Source organism: Hetaerina americana, unplaced genomic scaffold (genome assembly GCF_022747635.1).
Source record: "Hetaerina americana unplaced genomic scaffold, ioHetAmer1.1.p SCAF_148, whole genome shotgun sequence".
NCBI classification, from domain to species: domain Eukaryota; kingdom Metazoa; phylum Arthropoda; class Insecta; order Odonata; family Calopterygidae; genus Hetaerina; species Hetaerina americana.
In genome coordinates, this window is record NW_027286603.1 from 201,653 (window position 1) to 223,835 (window position 22,183).

Consider the following 22,183-nt stretch of genomic DNA (forward strand, 5'->3'; position numbering starts at 1 on the left):
TGGTTAGACACAGGTTTAGGAACAGTGTGATAAATTCGCACAGCTTCCCGGGAGCGGATGCGTAATCTGACCACAATTTAGTTGTCATGAAATGTAGCGTCAGTTTCAAAAATATAAGGCAGGAGCGGCGGGTTAGAAAATTGAATGTAGAAGCATTAAATGGTTTGAAAAGGAAGGAATACAAACAGGCGGTAGAGGAAATCATGGAGGATGGTAAAGAGATAAGTACTATCAAAGAAAAATGGGAATGTATCAAGAAAGGGTTGTATAAAGCCGCAAAAGACACTATTGGAACCGTTAACGCTAAAAGGACTAGGAAACCATGGATCACGGATGAGATGATTACAAAGATGGATGAGCGGCGAAAATGGAAGAATGTCAATACAGAATTAGGCAAAATGAAGTACAAAGAATTGAACAATAAATTGAGGCAGGCAACAAATAAAGCAAAGGAAGTATGGTGGAAGACGCAGTGCGAGGATATGGAAAGTCTGCAGAGGAAGGGTGAAATCGGTGCGCTCTACAGCAAAGTTAAATCTTTATCGGGAAGTAAGAAAGGAAGAGCTATGCTAACAGTTAGAGATAAGGCGGGTAAGGTAATAGTTGACGCAGGAAAGATCCAAGAGAGATGGAAGGAGTATATAGAAGAACTGTATGGTAAAGAACTCAGACCAACAAAGTTAGACATTGAAAAAGAAAATGACGTAGAGGAAGAAAGCTTAGGTCCAGGCATACTAGACAATGAGATAGAAAGGGCATTAAGGGAGATGAAACTAAATAAGGCTGTTGGGGTGGATAACATTCCCGTGGAACTTTTAAAATGCTTAGGAAAATGTGGGAGGAAGAGGTTATATGGGCTGATCCGTAGTATTTATGAGGAGGGAATTTTGCCGGAAGACTTCGTGAGATCAGTTTTAGTTCCTATTCCGAAAAAGGTAAAGGCCACGTCATGTGAGGACTACAGGACAATTAGTTTGATATCCCACGCAGCTAAAGTTGTTCTTAGGATCATAAACGAAAGGATAGAGAGTAGGGCAAATGATTACTTAGGGGATGATCAGTTTGGGTTTAGGAAGGGGAGATGTACGCGTGATGCCATTGCAGTAATGAGATTATTAATCGAGAGGAATATAGAACACAACGAGGAGGTATTCGCCTGTTTCGTAGATTTCAAAAAAGCGTTTGATAGAGTGAATTGGGAAAAACTAATGAGTATGTTGAAGAAAATAGGAATAGATGGGAGGGACAGGAGGCTAATCCGCAACCTGTACATGTCTCAGACTGCTCCGGTGCGAGTGGGGAACGGGGAGTCCGGATGGGCAGTGTTAGGAAGAGGTGCAAGGCAGGGCTGCCCATTATCACCGTAGCTGTTCAACCTGTATGCAGAGGAAATGATCAAAGAGGCATGGGAAGAACTGGACGTAGGAATGAAAGTGGGCAGGGAATTCGTAAAATCAGTTAGGTTTGCTGATGACCAAGCTTTACTTTGTCAGTCAGCCAAGGGGTTGCAAGCATTGCTTAATGAATTGGAAATTCAGTGCGACAGGTATGGGAAGAGAATCAATATTAATGAAACAAAGGTTATGCGATTTTCTAGAAAGAAAAAGTCTACGCTCAGTTTTAAAATAGGAGGGCAAAAACTGGAGCAGGTAGAATAGTTTACGTTTTTCGGTATTGTTTTGGACCAACACGGTGAAAGTAGTAGGGATGTAAGGAAAAGAATTGCGCTAGGCAAAGAGGCTTTCACAAGGAGGTGGGAGTTGATGACGAGGATGTTGAGTAAGGATGCTAAGAAAAGACGCGTAAAAACTTTGATATGGAGCGTAGCTATGTACGGCGCGGAAACGTGGTCATTGAAGCAGGAGGATAGACGTAGACAGAGGCTTTTGAAATGTGGGTCTGGAGAAGAATGCAGAAGGTGAAATGGACATAGAAGAAAACATATGAGGAAGTTCTTGGTATGGTGGGCGAAGAGAGGAGTTTGTTGGGAGAAATCCTATGGAAGCAGGAAAAGTAGATGAAGGGTGTACTGACCGGCTGTGGGATGTTGAAGACTGTGATTGAGGGGAGAATGTTAGGCACACGAGGAAAGGGAAGGAACAGGATAGGGATGTAGGACGGGATGAAGGGAGGAAGAAAGTACTCAGAGATGAAGAGGGACCTGATGTAGAGTGGGATGTTGTGTTTTGCTAGGGGCCACAAATTGTTGAATTAGTAATTTTGTCCATCCAAAAACCTACCTTAACCGGTAGATTACCTAATAATAATATATATAATTAGTATATATATACTAATACTATAATCATTTAAGCGATAGGAACACATATAAAGGGCAAGCACAGCAGAACACTCTGTGTTTATGGTTGTCTGTGATATGTGTTTTATATATATATCACAGACAACCATAAACACAGTAATCAACCCGAAGGCGGTTTAGTAGGTGATGGTAGAGTTCACCCAGTACTAAACCCTATACGGCGTGTTAAAATTCACACATTAGGGTCGGGGGGCCAGTTCCTTTCCCTGTGCCGGTTATGATTTCCCAGGAAGACCTGGTACCCGAAAAATCACTTTAGCTTTGGTGGAGCTGCAGGTCCCCAGAGTACCTTGACCGGGAATCGAACCTGGGACCTTCCGGTCAGCAGTCCAACGCTCTACCCACTGCACTACCGCGACCCTATATATATATATATTTTTTCTACACTCGGATACAGCTTTCATATAAATGACTAGAATGCTAGAAAATACACACATGTTGCACAAATAATAAGGTAAATGGAGTAATATGTTTTAGAATGGAGAACATTATCACGGAGAACTGTTCAAAAAAGAATTTTTAATGCTATTTCTCCTTTAGCCAGGTAACTAAACAATAAGTCCTAGAAAATTTCAATACATTATTAGAATTAATGTACTCGTTTACTCAGAGAAATGGCGTTTCTAATTTTGAAAAGGAACCGAACACATTTTTTATGAAAGAGTAAAATTTTACAACTGCATAAAATTGCTTAATGGCCTTCAGCGTGGTTAATTTCCATCGGTGGGCGTGACTATTTCAGTCCCCGCGACAAGAAGCCAGGAGAGCCTTAAGCAGCACCTCTCCCCTCCCCCCCTCGCGACGACAAGAAATGGTTGCTGCGCTCACCACATCCGCGAGAGGTCTTGCCGCCGTCAACTCAAACAGAGGACAATTCAGACAATAGAAACATGAATGCCGAAAGATTTAACCTACACCCTCAAAGCAGAGGTATTTTAGATCGTATTTTAAGTTATCTACTTATATCACCTTTTGGCATTTTGTTTTCGTTAATGATCAATTGAATTTGCTTCATCTTAGTATGGCAAGTTTGCTATCAATGATACGCAGCAGCGGAAACATTCTGCTTCAATGAACAAACTATAAATAGCGCTCCTATGCTTAAAAATAGGTTTAAAACTATTTTCTGGGGCAATAGCTCAAACCCGCGCTAAGACTCACTCGCGCAATGCCCGAGGTTTGTTTCAGTTAAGGCGTTGGCGGATTATGGCTCTGTTGATGCGAGGTTTCTTCCTAGACGCACGTCATCGACGGATCCTTCCGTCGGGCTGTGCGGACTGTGCTCGAGCGATAGCTCGTGAGGTGCGCGATTGGGAATGGAGTGTGTTATCCAAGGGCGAGCGATCATCAGCGTGTCTTGAATGATGTAGGGAAGGAAGGAGAGATCGGAGGCGAATGTAATCTGGGCTGCTTCGTGGGCTTGGCTTCATTTTGAGGTGTTTTATATAGACGCATTGTCAAAAGAGCAGAATTCAGATTATAATGGCCGTCCTCTCAAAATTTGGAACTCTTTCAGAAAAGGAATGGCTATACAAAACCGTTTGCCGCCTTTGTTCCTTGTGGTGGATTAATTAAGGCATGCTCCCGTTAGAATCTTCCATCTGGAAGGGGAACCTCCGTCTTTCGTCGCTGAGGGCAGTCACGTCCAGGGAACTTATAACCTAGCCACAGCATTTAAAATTAAACCGTTTGAAAACTATGCGCACGCGTGGACGCCTATATCACCCATTTTACGCTGGTATGCGAATCACCCACGTACGCTTGTAAGTGTATCGTCCATGAAAAATCCTTCATAACCTGAATGCATTTGATCATCGTATTCGCCAAACTGAAAACCATAGTTTGTGGCATGCATGCCATCCCAGCTTCATCCAAGTGGAAGGTTTTCCGAAGCAGGGATGTTTGCGATTGTCTGTTCACTTCAGGGCGTTAATCATGTTTCCTTATCAGATTGAGTTGTTTTTCCCCCAGAAGAGTTGAATTCCTGAAGGGATGTTCCCTGGATCAGGAAAGGAGGCACGCGTTACCATTATAGAATGCTTGGAGCAATACAGACTGATAAATTGCTGACATAGAAAAAATGTGCTTCGAAGGAATGTGACCCAAACATATTTCCACGAATATTCTGAAGAATCTTTCTTGGAATAAATGCCACTCATAATCTCACAGGATATTTTTCCTCGCAGGATTACGTCATGTATCTCCTGCTTAAGGATCTATATCAATCTCAGCATAAGCGGGTAAGTAGCAGAAATGTCATTTCCGAGTGTATGATAATTACACTGGAGGTCACACCGCCGTTAAAATGGTGGTGATTGTTTTGATTGAAAAGACAAATAATCGGAAATGTAGTCAAGATGGTGGTAATAATAGAGCCTAGTTGAACAGTCGGTAGTCAGAGTTTACTATTATGAAGAAACATTTTATTTTTAAGAGTCCAACTTTTCATTATGAATAAGAATGAATACTATAAATTATTATAATAATAAATCTAAGCGATTTTAACTCAAAGTAAGCGAGAAAATAAATGCCATCGTTCTTTCGATAGACTTAGGTAACCTTCAGTTTTCTTGTTAGTTCACAAAAAATTAGAATGGATTGGAATGTTTTCCTACTTCTGTCGCCATCATTACTGACTCTATTAATAATTGACCTAAATTTTTCCTCACAAATCGTATCTGGTTGATTTCATATTTTTATTTGATTTTAATTAATGTAGACATTAAATGTTCAAATAAAGATCCGTTCGGTTAATTAGGTGAAAGGAACACAAGATGCCGAGTTCAGTGTTGAAAACAAGATCTAGAATTGAATATATGTGCATGAATCATGCAGGGATCGCGGTAGTCCAGGGGGTAGTGCGTTGGACTGCTGACCGGAGGGTCCCGGGATCGATTCCCGGGCAAGGCACTCTGGGCACCTGCAGCTCCACCCAAGCTGAAGGGATTTTCGGGTACCAGGTCTTTCTTAGAAACCATAACCGGCACAGGGAAAGGACCCTGATGTGTGAATTTACACGCCGTATAGGGCTTAGTACTGGGTGAACTCTACCATCACCTACCAAACCGACCTTCGCGTTGATTACTGTGTTCATGGTTCATATCATGCCTCAAGTCCTGTTGATACTGTTTTGTTGCGAGGTATTTTGACAAACATAAGTGGATTCACGTTTGTGTCATGTGTTTGTGAGAACAAATGCCATCTCACTTTTGACGTCATATTCAGGGGATGTTAGCCCTGTTTTGTATTCTCCGTGGACGATGCTAAGGATAAAGCTGAAAGAAAACTGCATTTCATCGAGGAGGAAGAGGGATTGGTAAGGATATGGGCTCAGCGTAGCAACTGGTAGTGCCTTCCGGAGGATAATATTCCCTGGAAACGGTTTGAGAAATGGAAGAGGAGTTAGAGACCTTGGCTAATAAGAGTATTATGAAAGATATACGAGTCTAAAGGACTGCATAGATAAGAATAGCAGGCGGAGAATCCGGATCACTAGTGATAGGCCGAGAAGTAGGGCAGGGTTTATTGTATTGTGTTGATCCACGGCGTCGTCATGCCCACCAGAATTTTTTTGTCGCAGGTCAGGAAAAAAATAAATTCAACCCACAGCGTCACAAGAACGCATTTATTAATCAATAGTAATCATTCAAGTATTCATTCATCGAAAAAAATCAAGCGTCCCAATTAAGATATTTGACCCCTTTGAGATTTTTTAGACCGTTAATTATTATACCAATTAGGGCTAAAATTCATCACAATTCTATAAGTGTGAGTACTTGCATGCCAATCGAGCTGTTTAAATGATCGAAAGGATAAGATTATCCGCTAAGATGTTTATCATAAGAAAAAAACTTGGTTCTCATAAATTACCGTTCACCGCGTTCCCTTTAGACTGAGCCAAAAAAAGCCTAATTTTAAGTTTTATTCAGGAAACACCGTTTCAGTAAATTATTCCGTATTACTCGGTTGCGAATACTTCTTTTTTGTCTTTCCCAGTCATTCGAGCATTTGTTTGATGGACGCTCTTATCTTCTCTGAGTCTTCTAATATCTCTCATCTTGAGGGTCTCTTGAGCCACATGTCTTCTTTTTCCTACAAGCCCTCCCCTCAAACGTTATACTTTTACGTACATCAGTGGAGATCGAAGTCATCCAATCTCTCAATGAGACCAAACCACGGTCAAAGAATTGCATTTCTTCGACTTGACTATGACCGTGTCTCCAATCCGCATGCTTACATGACCTCCTTCTTCTCACATCATCTCTTCTCTTCTGTCGCACACATTCCTCGAGTGCCCACTGTGTTGAGTGAGGGCACTGGCATACTCGAGTTCCCTTTCCTTTGAGATAGTTATAGCCTGGGGAAAAGAATTCTGTTATTCACCGCCAATTTTGCAGCGTTAGAAAAGCATCAATTCTTTCATGTACTCCTCATATTATCAACGCATTTTCTTTGGCCATTCCACGCCTTTTAATATCTTCAACTATCCTAGTACCTTTTTTAAAAGTATCAACTTCTTCAACTATTACACCAATTAAAGTGTGCAACATTCATCAATTACCGCTAACCATTGGCCATAACAAGAATGACAAAAGCAAGAACACATATATTCCAGTCCAGTGAATTAATTTATATTCCAATTTAGTGAACATTGCACAATTAAGAAAGCACGAATTATGTTTGTCAACATTTAGAAACTAGTATCAACTTTGGACGAGAGAATCTTAAGTTTTCGATTTTTATCAAAATTTCAACTACTGCAGTAGCAGTGTAAACAGAACTCCTCTGCAACTAACAATACAATATGCTTACATTAACATTTGTTGTCTCCGGTGTAACTTTATGGAATTTGCGTAACATGTTGAAGTGGAATGACATTATTGACTGTAATTCCACACACTTGATTTATCCTCCCAGCTACATTTTAACCTTTTGACACCTTCCTCCCTCTCTAACCAACCCCCTCCCCTCCCCCGATCAGAAGGGATATATACCAAGTTTGCTTCTATGAGGACCACCTGATGATGACGTTCAATGTCGAAACCTGGGTCGTATTTTTTAAATTAAGTTTGTGGAATTACAAAGTCAATAATTTCATTTTAATATGCTTACGTTAAGCGAAAGAGAGAGGAAACATTTTCCATCGGTCGTTCGTGGTCAAAAGTGGGAGTTAATTCTTCCGACAAGAAATTGAATCCATAATTCTGCTGAAATTATTTAATCGCCATAAGGAAATGGCGAAGCTCTTTAATCAACGTGACATTCGAATAATTTATATAAATTAACGGCAAGTGCGTAAAAGTAGAACAGGTGGAGAACTAAAAATTCTGTGGAGTCAACTAATCTTATGAACAATAGATTTACAGCTTAGGAAAATTTTAAATTTACAGGGGGAATGTTCTCTTTTCTCGAAACCGTCCATATTTCTGATATCGCGCGTTCTTGGTCGAATCTGGATACGGGGTGGTTCCGTGCCGATTGTCAGGCAAACTTCGAAGACGCTGAGCTGCTTTCAGAGGTTCCCAATGTCGTGGAAAGTACCAGACAGTCAAAATTATGTATTCCAGAAGTTTTAACACTTAACCCTTCACGATGGTATTAAAATGAACCTTGTGGTCTTAAGATAAAATCCGCGAACGTCCTTCCTTGTCACGTTACTGACAGGCATCTCCAAAACCATTGACCGATGAAGTCACGACTCCTAGAATCCCAACGTGCTCGCCACACAAGGAGCCCTTCAAGTGAAAAGCAACGCCCGCCTAATGGGAAGTGCAGTTGTTGATCTCTGAGCGTCTTTAGTTAAGAATAGGGCTAATGTCGACGACGGGTTTCCCTCCACTTTCCTACCTATTCCTTGATTGCCTGAAAATCCTACCTAGACCAAATTATTCACCTATCCCAAATGACCTCAACTATCGCTAGTCTCCCCTAATGGTAATCATAAATCCTAGTAGCCCAGGGTGTCAACCACGTGCGAAATCAACAGAACACTCGAGAGCCATAATTTCAATCTATGTATATCAAGGAATATGATAGGAGAGGAATCTTCAATATTAATTAGAATTCTTTTTTTGTCTGCTATGAAAGTAACCGCTTTTAATTTAGCGATATCCCAACGATATTCTTAAACATGCAAGTAGTTCCCAGTATTACACATGGAAAGAAGTTATAACAGTATTAATAAATTTACCAGATTATAATAACATACAGATGTTGTCCAAATTGCCTAATCGCCACTCAGATTGCAACGAGAGCAAACGTATTGAAAATTAGAGCATGATAGCAGAGGAAAATCCACCAGTCCATTTCGCATTTTCTTATTTCTTTCGGAATGGAAGAGGGACGCTGGATGGATGCATTTTCTCCGCGTAATTTCAAATATCAAAGCCTCGTCACGTAATTTCATCCAGCGTTGATGCATAAGGCAGGCCTGGGGCGGTTGTCCCTTCATTTCCTCTCCATTCTCGTATCTCTAGGGATACCGGACCTCAGGAGTTACGAAAGTGCGGGGAGAAAAGCACGTGACTCTGCAATACTTAGGAGTACTATTTCATAACATGAGCGCCTCGTGAAATGAGCCGCGCTGGCCGCTCGGCATGTGCGTTGGGAGACGCTCATTGGTACGGAGCCCTGCGGTAGGCAGGTCGGTGGAGCTACCGTTGCGACAGATCTGCTGCAAGTCACGTACCCATGTTGGCTTCAGGAGCTTCCTCCGCCGTCCAATCCCCGCTTCTGTGCTACGCCGTCGGATAATTTTATCTGATACAGTGCACCAGTGGACGTTCACCCAAACTAAGTGGTTGAAAGTGTATTGTCTTTATGTCTACTCAAAAGTGTTCGTAATCCCTTGCCTATCAGAACTTACTCATTAATAACTCACAAGCATTAATGCTACTCATTAAAGGTAGATTTTAGACAGGCTCTCACAAAAATTGTGGGTTAATTATTTTGTGGCATTTCTCTAGACTAAATTATTGTTTTACATCGAGTCAATCAATTCGAATTAAACAGATGAGGTTGGAACTACTCATTCCAAATTGGTCCTAGTAAGGAGTTAGGAAATCACAATCCACGGTGGGAGGGTCTTCTCCTTTCTTTGTGCCAATGCTCAATATCCCATGTAGTTATAGCAACCAGAAATGCGTCCATCTTGTACAAGAGATGGGATTGCCTGAGGGCATGAACGAATCAGTCGTTCTGGACGACACATCGGTCCTCCGCGTCTCCTTGAGAGACTCCCCGAATGAGTTAGTGGCATTGGGCCGGAAATGTCTGATTTTGCCATTGTTGCCATATTCTGATTCTTCAGTTCTTCACACCTCCTGCCCTCCTTCATGCTCTCTTCTCCCTCATACCTCCCTTAGTTCTGACTCCTTTCAACTCCCAACAACAATACAATTTTTCCGGCTTCTCAAAATTTCACCTAGGATCTTCTTCTCTTCCCGCATCGCATTTAAAACCTCACCGTTAGTTTTCCTCTCTAACTATTATTTTACGAGTTCTTCTCCAACCCAAAAACCTCCACTCTATGCTCAACCTCTTGCAATAAAAACCACGTTTCCGAACCAAACTAAATATAAGCTAACCTCAGTGTTAATTGAGCTACCTTCGTGTGTTTAGGAAACGTATCACCTCGTTGTCAGTTCTGATATTATCTACACGAAGGGGTTCGATTTTATGCAATTTTTCGAACATTCGACAATTGATATTACATATATTCGCGTCATCAAGGAATCGCAATTTGGGTAATAATGAATATCGCAGCTATTCTCGACCATATTTTTGAGACTTTCTTTCTCCCATCTACAGCTCAAAAAATCCATTTGTAAATTATAAAAATTCTGTCAAATCCCATCGATTTAAGTGTTAGCAACCATATCATGCGATCACAATATATGAAAAAGGAACCGCAGAGGAAGTAAATGCATTGGTTTTCAAACAGAAGCAATTATTTTTACTCACTAAAATAGGCAATATCTGTCTACAGTTGGAAAAGGCGAATATGAAAAGTGTCTTTTCGCGCCGTTATTGTTGTTTTTAAACCATGTTACGCAGTGTTTAGCCATTTGGTATCTCTCCGCAACGCCAAACACAGTGCGAACATCACTCGGCCTTCCCCCGACTCAGTGTTACGTGGCGTATGACTTTCTGCTGACTTTCATTGCATTTCTGGAGAAGCCTGGGAAAGTGGGCTCTGGGGATCGTAAAGAAACGTGTGAAATCCAATGTTGTTGAGTGATGAAGACTTAACAAAATCTAATCTTGCCAGTGAAATAGTCAACACATTGCATGTAAATTTCCGGCGCCGATATAGTTGCCAAGGAACGCACGTGGCACAGGCATTGCCAGTGGTGCCATTTGTCGAATTTACAATATTCGCGAAATAAGTTCTGTATTATGTAACGCACTCCTGTCCACGAAGAAACACTTGACACATGGAGTCTATACTCTTGACACTCCTATACAACATTCTTACGTGGTAAACGAAGAGAATTGATGTTATAGAAGTCATTTGCAGTTCTATCCGCCGGCCATGTAAATGTGTCATTTTTACCGAGTCGCTTGAACAATAAAGGTAATTATAGCAACACAACATTTATTAGAATTTCCTTGTTTTTGTCCAATACACTGAACTCGGAATAGACGGAATGTTGCATCTGTCTCCTTATGCCGGAGAAATTCACATTTTAGAGAATGGCACTAAAGAAGAGCCCAGTCATAGAATTTAGATTCGGTCTTGCTCTTTTGAATATTTTGTCGATATACACGACGTTGTCTCCGTCAAGAGTAGATAAATTTGGAAAGAGGACAACTCGTTGTAGCGATTAGAATTAATGAAAAGGCACATCCTCATTTAATGAACTTTTACAGGTCAAATACTTGTGACACGAATATTCAGTCTGGCTAAAGTGTGATTCTCATCAGAAGCAATCAACTTAAAAAAATTCCATTTTACCAAATTGACTTATTTTCCTTATCGCGAATTGTTTTAGAAGGACAGATTAAGTATCGCAGGGCTTGAATAGACTTGTACAAAATCATTAAACGCAAGCGATTCCGAAAGTGACGGGACGGTTGATTATTGTGACATTGAAATTTGGTTCGATGAGATAGATGCTCGTGATTTCCACATCAGGAACTTATTGATAATGCCTGGTGAAAACTATTTAAAGGCCCTTTGGAGAAGTCATAGGACCAGACCCCATGGAGATGTGACTAATGGAACTAGAAATAGATGGTGCCCTGGATTGGGTGGCTGCTGGACCGAGGAATCGGGTCCGGAGTGACTTCTTCCTCGAAGTGAAGAAGTTTGGGTTACGGTGGCATTTCATCACGTGCCATTCAAGAATTGGATACCTTTGAGAGAGGCGCCCATGGCTGAGTATCAGGAAGCCGTCGTTGCAAAATGTGCTGTGACTCTATTTGAGGTTCTGTCGGTAATTGACGGCCCCAAGTGTGGGCACTCTCCGAAAGCGCACGTCAGTTATCGATACTCTCGTGGATTTGAGTAACAACCGCCTCACACAGTGTTTAATGTTATTCATACCTATATATATATATATATATATATATATATATATATATATATATATATATATATATATATATATACTCATATATACAGAAACATATATAAGGAAAAGGGATAGGAACACGTATAAAGGACGAACACAATAGAGGTGGGGAAGGCGGAATCGAACGGATCACAAGAGTAAAAATATTTCCTCAACCGGGACTCGAACACCGGATCTTTCCACTTGCCGGGCGGATGCTCTTAACCACTTGAGCTATCGAGGATATGTAATTTACCCTGAGATCCGTGGGTCTTATATGTCGCCAAGCGCCCCGATTCTTTAGCCAAGAGATGGCGTCAGGGGGCTGTTTCACCCACCAAAGGAGAAAATACACAAGAGGAAAGGACAGTGGTTAGAATTCATACAACATCATACAGGTTAAGAGCATCCGCCCGGCAAGTGGAATATAGTGTATATATATATATACTACCTTGATCAAAAATTTCCCGGAATTTATTCAGAAAATTAAAAATACAAGTTTATTCATCTAAATCTATATTGTCCCCTTCAAAGTAATCCCCATCGACTGCAACACACTTATGCCAGCGCTTGATCCAATCCTCGAAACATTTTTTATATTCGGTTTTCGGTATGTCCATCAGTGCTTCCTGCGATTTTTCCATTACTTCCTCTCGGCTGCTAAAACGCGTTCCCCGTAATGGTTTTTTAACTCGATTGAACAGAAAGTAGTCACAGGGAGCCAAATCAGGTGAATTCGGTGGCTGTTGGATGGTATTTGTTGCATTTTTCGTCAAAAAATTACGAATAATGATAGCACTGTGCGACGGTGCGTTATCATGGTGCAAAATCCACGAGTTTTCTGCCCACATTTCTGGTCTCTTTCGGCGAATTGCTTCACGCAAACGTCTCATAACGCCCAAATAATACTCTTTGTTTACTGTCTGGCCTTCTGGCAAAAATTCATGATGCACTACACCGTTGTAATCCATGAAAACCGTCAGCATTGCCTTCTTTTTTGACTGAAAACGACGTGGTTTTTTTGGTCTCGGCTCATTTGGTGAACGCCATTCACTTGCCTGATGTCTGGATTGCGTGTCGTACTCATAAACCCACGTCTCGTCTCCAGTAATGATCCTTTTGATGAATGTGGGATCGGATTCAGCCTCGCCAATCATGTCTTTTGCGACGTCAACACGGTCTCTTTTTTGCATGAAATTGAGGTCTTTTGGCACCAACTTTGCTGCTACACGACGGAAACCCAAATCATTAACCACAATGTCTTGGGCGGATCCATAGGCAATGTTCAAGTCCTCCGCTATTTCTCTGATGGTTAATTTGCGGTTATTGACCAACATTTCTTTTACTTTATCAATTTTTTCACCGACTTTCGATGTCGATGGTCTGCCACTGCGTTCATCATCTTCGATTGACTCACGACCACTTCTGAACCGCTCGTGCCACTGGTAAACGACCGTTTTTTTTAGAGAATCGGTGCCGAAACACTTTTCCAACATTTCCAACGTCCGTGCGCCACTAAATCCGTTTTTTACGCAAAATTTAATACAAGTTCGTTGTTGCAAATTTAAATCCATTTCTGAAATTGTAAAAAATCGCCAACACACACAGAGATAGATGTACTCTTGGCTACGTAACTTTTGCAAATGTCAAGTTATGACACTAAGATTTAAAGGGAATATCAACAACAGATGTACCAATTTAACAAAAAAAACAGAACTCAAATCGGAACGATGGGAGCGCCACACGGTGGTTATTCCGGGAACTTTTTGATCAAGGTAGTATATATATATATATATATACACTAACACTCGCTCAAGATTTTAATACTTGGGTGATGGTACCTTCGTCAGAGTGCGATTGACCCCCCCCTCCAAAACGAACATTAAATACGTGGAGTAAAAGATGCAGTACTCTCGTTTTAACTCGATATTATTCGGAGAAATTTGACCGACTGACTGTAAATCATGAGTATTTTAATGTGACACATGAAAGACGGTGGGAGCCTTTAGTGATTGCATTTGTTTTATGCATTCCATATCCTTGAGCGATACAAACTTTTAACTGTTAATTAATTGATACGTCGGTTCGTCAAAGTTTAAGGACAGATCTGGAGTCAAAATTATTTGTGAGCACTAATGAAGAGGACTTTCATTGTCATTCCCGACATGCGCTTCTATTGATTGGCCAGCCTATTCAGTGGGATTGACAATTGGCGTAGTGGTGGGCTACAACGTGAGATAAAATTACAACCTTTTACGAAAGAACTTGATGGTAGTTTTGCGTATTTTTTAATGAAAACTGAAAATCATGCTCTCGGTATAAATTTTTTAGAATTAAGATCGATGCTTCATGACTATTTCCTGGGAAGATATGTAATCAAAGGAAATAATTTCTCTAGTGTAAGTTAAAACTTTGTAGTCTGAAGAATACTACGCGCACCATGGTGAAGAATGGTGATCCCTATTTATCAAGTTAATATCGCTTGCAGTTCTTAATAAGTGAAATTTTACCCGGGACATTTCCGCTACATAACATTTGAATTATTCCTACTTGCAGTTTATTTAAAAAAAATAATAATCTAAACATAGACTCGTCGAAACGTTGACATGGAGCGTAGCTATATACAGTGCGGAAACGTGGTCATTGAAGCAGGAGGATAGACGTAGACTGGAAGCTTTTGAAATGTGGGTGTGGAGAAGAATGGAGAAGGTGAAATGGACAGAGAAGAAAACAAACGAGGAAGTACTTGGTATGGTGGGCGAAGAGAGGGGTTTGTTGGGAGCAATCCTATGGAGGCAGGAAAAGTGGAAGAAGGGGGTATTGACCGGTTGTGGGATGTTGAAGACTGTAATTAAGGGGAGAAAGTTAGGCAAACGAAGAATTGGAAGGAACGGGATAGGAATTTTGGGCGGAATGAATGGAGGAAGGAAGTACATACGGATGAAGAGGGACTTCGTAGTGTAGTAGGATGTTGAGCTGTGTTTTTTTGGGAGAGAAAAGGGTATTGTCGCTGTGTCGCTTGGTAGCTTATGTTCATCCAAAACCTACCGTGACTGGTAGCTTGCTGATAATGATAATTAGGAATTGTATATTACTTTCAACGACCCTAGAACATGAGATAGGTTGAATCCAATGAAAATTTCTATTAATAACAATCAAGTATTTATTATCCATTTCTATTGGTGTCCATCAGCCCAATTTATTTTGATATGGTCCACTATTTGCTGGCGATTTGCGTTTTCCGACCGTTCCTCCCTCTTCTCCCCGAGCACTTGCTCTGCTATTTCATAGAAAAATTAAATTTGTTTTTTTCATCAGGGGTTTAAAAAATTAATTTCAAGGATTGCCCAAAAGAAGTCTTAATACTTTAGTGCCTCAATTACTCATCCGACATCCTATTTATTTCACGTATTCTTTGGAGTATATTCTATTAGTTACTTTTGGTAGTTTTCAAGGGATATGACCGGAAATGTGCACTTCTTCGTCAGTATTCTCTCTTATAGACGCAACACTAAATATTTATTAAAACAAAAGCCTTCGCACGCAGTGTATGGAGCGAGTAAAATATATCGCCGCACTATCTAATGTTGATCAGTGCCCACGATGTAGTGAAATTAAAATTCAAACCTTTATACAAGTGCCACGGTCAAGTGTTACGGTTTAAATGTCTTAGCCAACCTTCAAACTCCCTTTCGCAGCGAGTGAACTTCACAACGCTCCCGTTTGAAGCCCAGGGAAACGTTTCCAGAAATTAATTATGGACCTGGAGGAAGAAAAGAGGCGTGTAAAAATCGCCGAATGCCCCGCCGAATATCGCGGCCATTCTCAAAGAAATGTTTTATAAGCACCGCGGTCCGCAATCTGTCACAGGCGCGGCGTCCGCCTCAGCCCAGGAGCCGCAGATTACGCTGATACCTCCATTCCGCCTGCCCACCCGGCACTTCCGGCGCTTTAATAGCTTCACACCCCCTCACGACTCACGTTGACGGCGGAATGATTAGTGGAGCACGAGGGCGCTCTTCCCACGCGGCCGCACGACGTCGCGGCGGGCCAGTGATCACGAGCACCCTTTTCGAGTTCTTCGCCCACCATTTACTCTCTCGGTCATCCCTCATTGCTCGTCAAACGTCGGTTAAATCCCACGGCCCGAGTTTCATTCACGAGACTTCGACTCACTATTGAAATGAGCATGCCATTTTTTTGCGGAACATTTTGGTCATCTTAACAGAAAAAGTTGTAGTGGAATTGAAGTGACAATGACTTAAATTCATTTTGTTCCTTCCCGCATCGACCATAATTAATATCTTGAAATAAACGAAGCAGCAAAAAACAGAGCCTCAAAAATAGCCGTTGCTCTATAAATGGCAAGAGTGTCCCCTTTAGGCACCGGAATTTATTGACATATATTTTGGTTTGTTGTATTACATGATATTTTTATGCCTCATTGGCATCCATGAAATCATTATAGTAATTGCTCGTGAGCTTGATGTATTTCATTGGGCAATGGTGAAATACAGTAAAAAATTATAGACTAATGTAGGAAAATAAACAGATGGGTACTTGGCAATGAGGTATGAGCGAATCTATTGGTGTTTGTTATCTCTCCTATTTTTTTGAGGATCTATTTGAAGGCTGTTTTCTATGATGAGTATTTGTTAGGTACCACACGGCTATTTATGGCACGCTTTGCAGGATAAACCAAGAAAGTCGATCAGCGCTTGGAAATATACATTTCATGGTGGCATGGAACTCTTGGGTTTTTCTTCTGCCATCATTTATTGAATACAAGGTGTGTTCAAAAAGCTACGGGGAGTCATTCATTGAGCACGCCTCGCATACTGATCGCTGAGTTTTTAGTTATCAATCTTCCAGGAATTGGAGGATATGGATTAAATTGAGGGAAACTGTTTTCGACGGTAGGTGCACATTGCCATCACATAGGGCGAGCAAGAGAAGCCTGGACACCTTGGACGGGCATGGGATGTGTTTCATTCCCTTTAAGCCTAGGGTTGCACATTAAGCAGGTTTGATGAAGGGACGGAGCGATAGAAGCCCGAGAAGACATCCTAAAGCCTTTCATACGACCGAGCAAGCCGGTTAGAATTCCTTCCGGTTTCGTTGTAATCGATCGACCATTTCGTCCGTCCTACTCGGGGGAAACAAAAATCCTGGCGGCGAAATTCATTCTTCCCTGAAGTTATGATTTGAGTCAGGGTTATCGTATCGGGTCAGAATTCTTTGACCCTACGATTGATGAACTCGCAAAGAATCCGTCCGAGTCATCGGTGTAATGTGAACATTGGCTTCGCCGCATACATTAGCTTAGAATGTATTTATGGGCGGCGACCGACAGCTAAGGTCACTTGCGCTATTAGGGATGGATGGGAAAGGAGGAAGTCGGCATTAGCCTACTCTTGTCGAAAGGCGCCAAGGGGTCCACAGTTTAACGTCCCATCCGACGGACGGCGTACTCCCTTTAAGTGCCCTCCACAAAGCACCTCAAGTAGGGATCGGGATACCACTGAAAATATTTGTTGTCTTCAGGATTTGAACTCGGGCCCTCTCGGTGGGAAGCCTGTAAGTTAGCCACCGCACCATTCCGATCTCCTTCGATACCGTGTGAGTCATTGAAGCACTCGGAGCCCTCCACAATGGCACGGAGCACGTCACAATGGCACGCACTGCGGTGGTTGACGGAAAGTTATTTTCTCACCAGGCTCGAGAATTTTTTATCGAATGCACCAACTGCCTGATAGCGCTTCTTTAAAACGGTTTTTCTCGTGCCGCCGTAAATGAGCCGTCAATAATCGGGCCTTTGTCGTGTGAAGGGAAATGAATCCCGCGCCGGGAACCAAATTGAAACACTCTTGGACACAAAACACCCTAGAATCCTGTAAGGTTTGCGCGAAATTACTCCCTCGCCGGGGACAGCTGCTGCTTCCGAACACACGACCCCGTTCACTCTGCACGAATGTGATGAGTCAGGCGAGGAGGGATTAATGACACTTCGTCTTCGTCTGCGACACCCACAAACGACATTTCCTTGGCGTTGTACGAGGATAACCCCACCGGTAGATCACAAATGGGTGTTTTTTGAGTACAGCTCTGGTATAGTTCCGACGCACACGACTAGCGTCGGAAGTGCGGGGTTGCCGTGGGTGTCTCTCCCGTTTGCTTTGATCCCACGGTGTGGGATTAGATTTCGCAGGAAATCAACGCGTGTTTCAACGTTGCTCTGGTTTTTAAATTTGCGCGATTGGCGTCGGACTTAATTACGATGCTTCCTTTCGGTGCTCGAGGTGAAAGGTCGCGTCGATTCCGAGCGTGCGACCAAATCTGCGAAACGGAATCCGTGGCACGCTGGCGCACTCGAATGACTTCACTCAAAGCGCACCTCCCGCTCCATTGGGGGGGGGAGTGGGTTGTGGTTCTTGCTGGGACGCTCATCGTCTCCCAAATCAATGCTTCGCTCTCTTGGGCACTTTTCCCTCGAGGCTGTCCGCGCGGGGGGATGCTAAATTCCGTTGTTCTGCCCCTTCACGTCGCCGCCTGCGAATCTAAACGCTCGATTTGCGACGACGCAGTCTTCCGGAAGTAAAGCAGATGTCATCGACTAAGCCTGGCACGTGTTGGATCCGACGATTTCGGACCTGATTCCCGCTCAGGGTTGAAATTTGAAGCTAATGGTCCGGGTGTCGCGCGCTAGGGGAGACGACGGCTGGGCAAGGGAGGCGGTAGGGCGGGCGTGGGTTTTGCGCTGCGGTGCGACGCAGGCCGTGAGAACGCTCCCTGGCCAGAGCGCCTCTAAAATGCGCCTCGTCCAGCATATTCCGCGCAATTTTGGAGGAGTGGGCGAAGAAAATAAATAATGATCAGCATAATTTCAGGAAACTTACTTCCGTTTACCAATTTCCTCTATACACATTTTTCCTTGCATTGCTTCCAACATGCTCTCTTCCTTCTGGGACTCCATCTTTCATCTTTGAGAGTCTCCTCGACGATCTTCGCCCATGACACATTCCCTCTACCCCTTCCTCTTCCTTACCAAACACTCCTCTTCAATGCATCTCATTGGTGATTAGGCTCTCATCCCTTCTCTCAATGGGTCCAAAACGGCTTTGATTGCTCGTCTCACTTCGGCTCGTTCATTTCGCATCCTTTCATGGCTCGCTCATTTCTTACCCCATCCCTCCTATTTTTACCGCGAAGGCTCCTCGAGTGCTCCATTCACACCGCGGTCGGTCGACATTTATTGGCATTCCCAAGTCTCTCCTCCATTCAGTCACGTGGAGGGAGGAGTGCATCTTTTAACACTGCCCTTTTTGCCTCCTTGTTGAACACAGCATTCATTTTCTCACATCCTCCTTTGCTTACCAGCAATCATCCTTCCGCCATTCCTACGCCTTCCATTCTCCTTATTTATCCTTCTCTCACTCGCAAATTTTTTGCTGATACTTTTCGTACCCTCTGTTTATGGGTGATTTTACATTTAAGAAAAATATAATGCCTGGATATTAATACTTGGTGAAAAAGGGCAGAGGAATAAGTTCTAGCAACAAAACTCGCTCGAGTATTCTTTAAATTGTCAAGCAAGATTTATCTCTTTGTAAAAGCGCAAATATATAAACACAGGTACATGTACGTTTAATGACAAAAACAAGAGAACATCGGTCGGCGTTGCTTAGTAAATCAATAGGGATAGTTTTTGATGCAGGAATTGATATTTCAGAGATTGATACGAAATCAAAGCAAATTTGAGTGATTTATTTACATAAATAAAATAAGTTAGACGGAGTTGAAATATAAAATGGGAAGGGAGTTCCTCCAAACACGAAGAGATGATCAGGCGAAGAGAAGACTTCAAGGTTTGGACACTCAAGGAGACTAGTACTCCGGAGCGGATCGTGGGGGACAATCTCTGTCGCCAGATCAGACTATTTGGAAAAACATTCGAAAAACACCATCGCAAAGATTATCACAAGAAAACCAATTTAAAGTAACCCACTATCGTTGTGACCAAAAACTTAACTGCCTCCTACTTCTCTGTGACGAATTCCATCGTCCTCGCCCGCACTTTCATGCGCCACTTAATGCCTGCCATAATGCATCGCGCGGCCCGGCCGCGTTCTGACTCGATTCCACTCGAAGGATATAACGAAGATTATAGTTTAGAATTAATTTAAGTTTCTTCTCCGAAATTTCAAGTGGCAAGTTCAACAATGCCGATTCGACCCCGGGATACCCAAATCATGCTTTCACGTTGGCACACATTTCCAGCAATGATCCATACACGTTGTCCATAAACGGACGGGTATTGTTCAAGCTTGTGGGCTTCTTTGGGAAAATTTCAGTAAATATAGAACTTTTAGTGATCAAGAAGCATACATTTTCAATTAAAGTTAGCGATAATTTCAATTTAAAAAAAATTATTTCCGCACAGAACACAAAATAACTATACGGTGATGTTTCATAAATATATTTTAATTAAAAAAAATTGGCAGGAGCGGTCGAGGGCAGCGGGTTGCTAAGCACAGCCTCTCAGGAGATGTGTTCTGGTGGGGTTGGAGGACTCGGGGGAGACGTTACTGCCGACCGACCGCCGTAGAGAGGCGATGAATAGCAACCGGAAGAAGCGGAGACGCTCATCTTCGCCCCACTCACCGCTCTTGCCGACTGACGGACCGCCGACCACGGCCACCCGCACCTCCGAGAGCGTGGACTTCTTCCGTCTTATGGCCCGGATGGCGTTGGAACTCATCTCCCTCTCTCAGCCTCCGCCTTAAGACGTCCTCCTTCGGCCCTCGAGCGCCAAGGGGAACCGCGTGTCATCCAGCGTGACTCTTCCCGCGGCGCACTCCACCATCCGACCTCGCTGCTCACGGGCACGCGCGAATCAGAAGGAGAGCGATATCCTCATCCGCCGCCTCCTCGCCCGGCGGTCCGCCTCCGGGCACCGGCTATACCCCACTCCCTCTCCCGCGGCGGTCTTCCGAAGGTCTTCCTCTCCGCGGGGAACTGGGAGGGCGGCGTCACATCCCTTCGTTTCTTGAGCGGGGAAGGGGGAGTAGGGGCGCCGGGGGAGGGGGGAGTAGGTGGCCGGGCGGGGGAGATGTGAGATGCCAGAGTGAAGTAGAAGAGAGGGGACCAGAAGGGGGGGCAGAGAGAGAGAGTATCCGTGCGATCAGACGATTTATCGACATTACTGCGATTATTATCATCAGAGTTCACTCGTCGTAAAATCTGTTAGTTTCGCTGATGACCAAGCTTTAGTTTTTCAGTCAGCCAAGGGGTCGCAAGCATTGCTGAGTGAATTGGAAATTCAGTGCGACAGATATGGGATGAGAATCAATATTAATATAACAAAGGTTATGCGATTTTCTAGAAAGAAAAGGGCTAAGCTAAACATTAAAATAGGGGGGCAAAAACTGGAGCAGGTGGAACAGTGTTACGTATCTCGGTAGTGTTTTGGACCAACACGGTCAAAGTAGTAGGGACGTAAGGAGAAGAATTGCGCTAGGCAAAGAGGCTTTCACATGGAGGAGGAGGGAGCTGATGACAGGGACGTTGAGAAAGGATGTTAAGAAAAGACTCGTAAAGACTTGGTCTCTAGTCACGTACTTCTCGCGCCGTGAGATTGTCCTCCTCCACTCTAAATCATCGGCTTCAAAAACTGACGAAATATTTTCAAAATAATGGATTGACCCAAAGTTTCATATATCTGACACATGCCGCCACATCGATATAATAATAATTCAACAAAATCACTTCCATAATTTGTTTCCTCTTTTGATGAGCGATATTTGGGCAAAGAATGTTCCGCACCACGAGATGGATTGGGTTGTTGTCGCGCGGTCCGATTGCGAAGGGCGGGGCGGGAGGAGGTCACCCCGGCGCGGAGCATTTAAAAAAGGAAGGAGGTCCTGCGCCCCCCCGCACATCCCACATGCAAGGAAGCGGGTCCCCTCGCCTCTTGTTTGGGTGTAGAAAATGAGGGAGGCCTCCGAAGGGAGATGGAGGGGTACTTGGAGAATTTTCCCCCCTTGGCACCCCCTCCTCTTTCGGGTCTGCTCCGCTGGGGGAGGAAGGGGCAGGACGAGAGGGGCGAGGGAGGAGAAGAGGTCGCCCACAATAGCGCACGGGAGGAGACAAGGCCGAGGTGCGAGACGAGTTGTGGACGGGGTTATGTTGGGTAGGAGGATTCCGGCGGCGGCGGAGAGGGGGCGCCGAGCGGTGGTTAGTCCGGGAGACTCCGTCGCCGCGTTGCTCGCTCCTGCCACACCTAAATCGGGGAAATAGGGCGTGGATTAGGCTC

The 22,183-nt window shown here is 43.3% G+C and overlaps 1 protein-coding gene across 1 annotated transcript in view; it reads right to left on the reverse strand.

Annotated features, from left to right (window-relative positions):
• The window catches only part of LOC139686691 (ras-related and estrogen-regulated growth inhibitor), a 50,041-nt gene extending 29,163 nt beyond the window's left edge, over window positions 1-20,878 (reverse strand). Inside the window, exon 1 of the mRNA XM_071583728.1 lies at window positions 20,533-20,878. Within this exon, the coding sequence (XP_071439829.1) occupies window positions 20,533-20,629 (97 nt within the window). The 5' untranslated portion in view covers window positions 20,630-20,878. The remainder of the gene's footprint in view (window positions 1-20,532) is intronic.
• Between the last annotated feature and the right edge of the window lie 1,305 nt (window positions 20,879-22,183).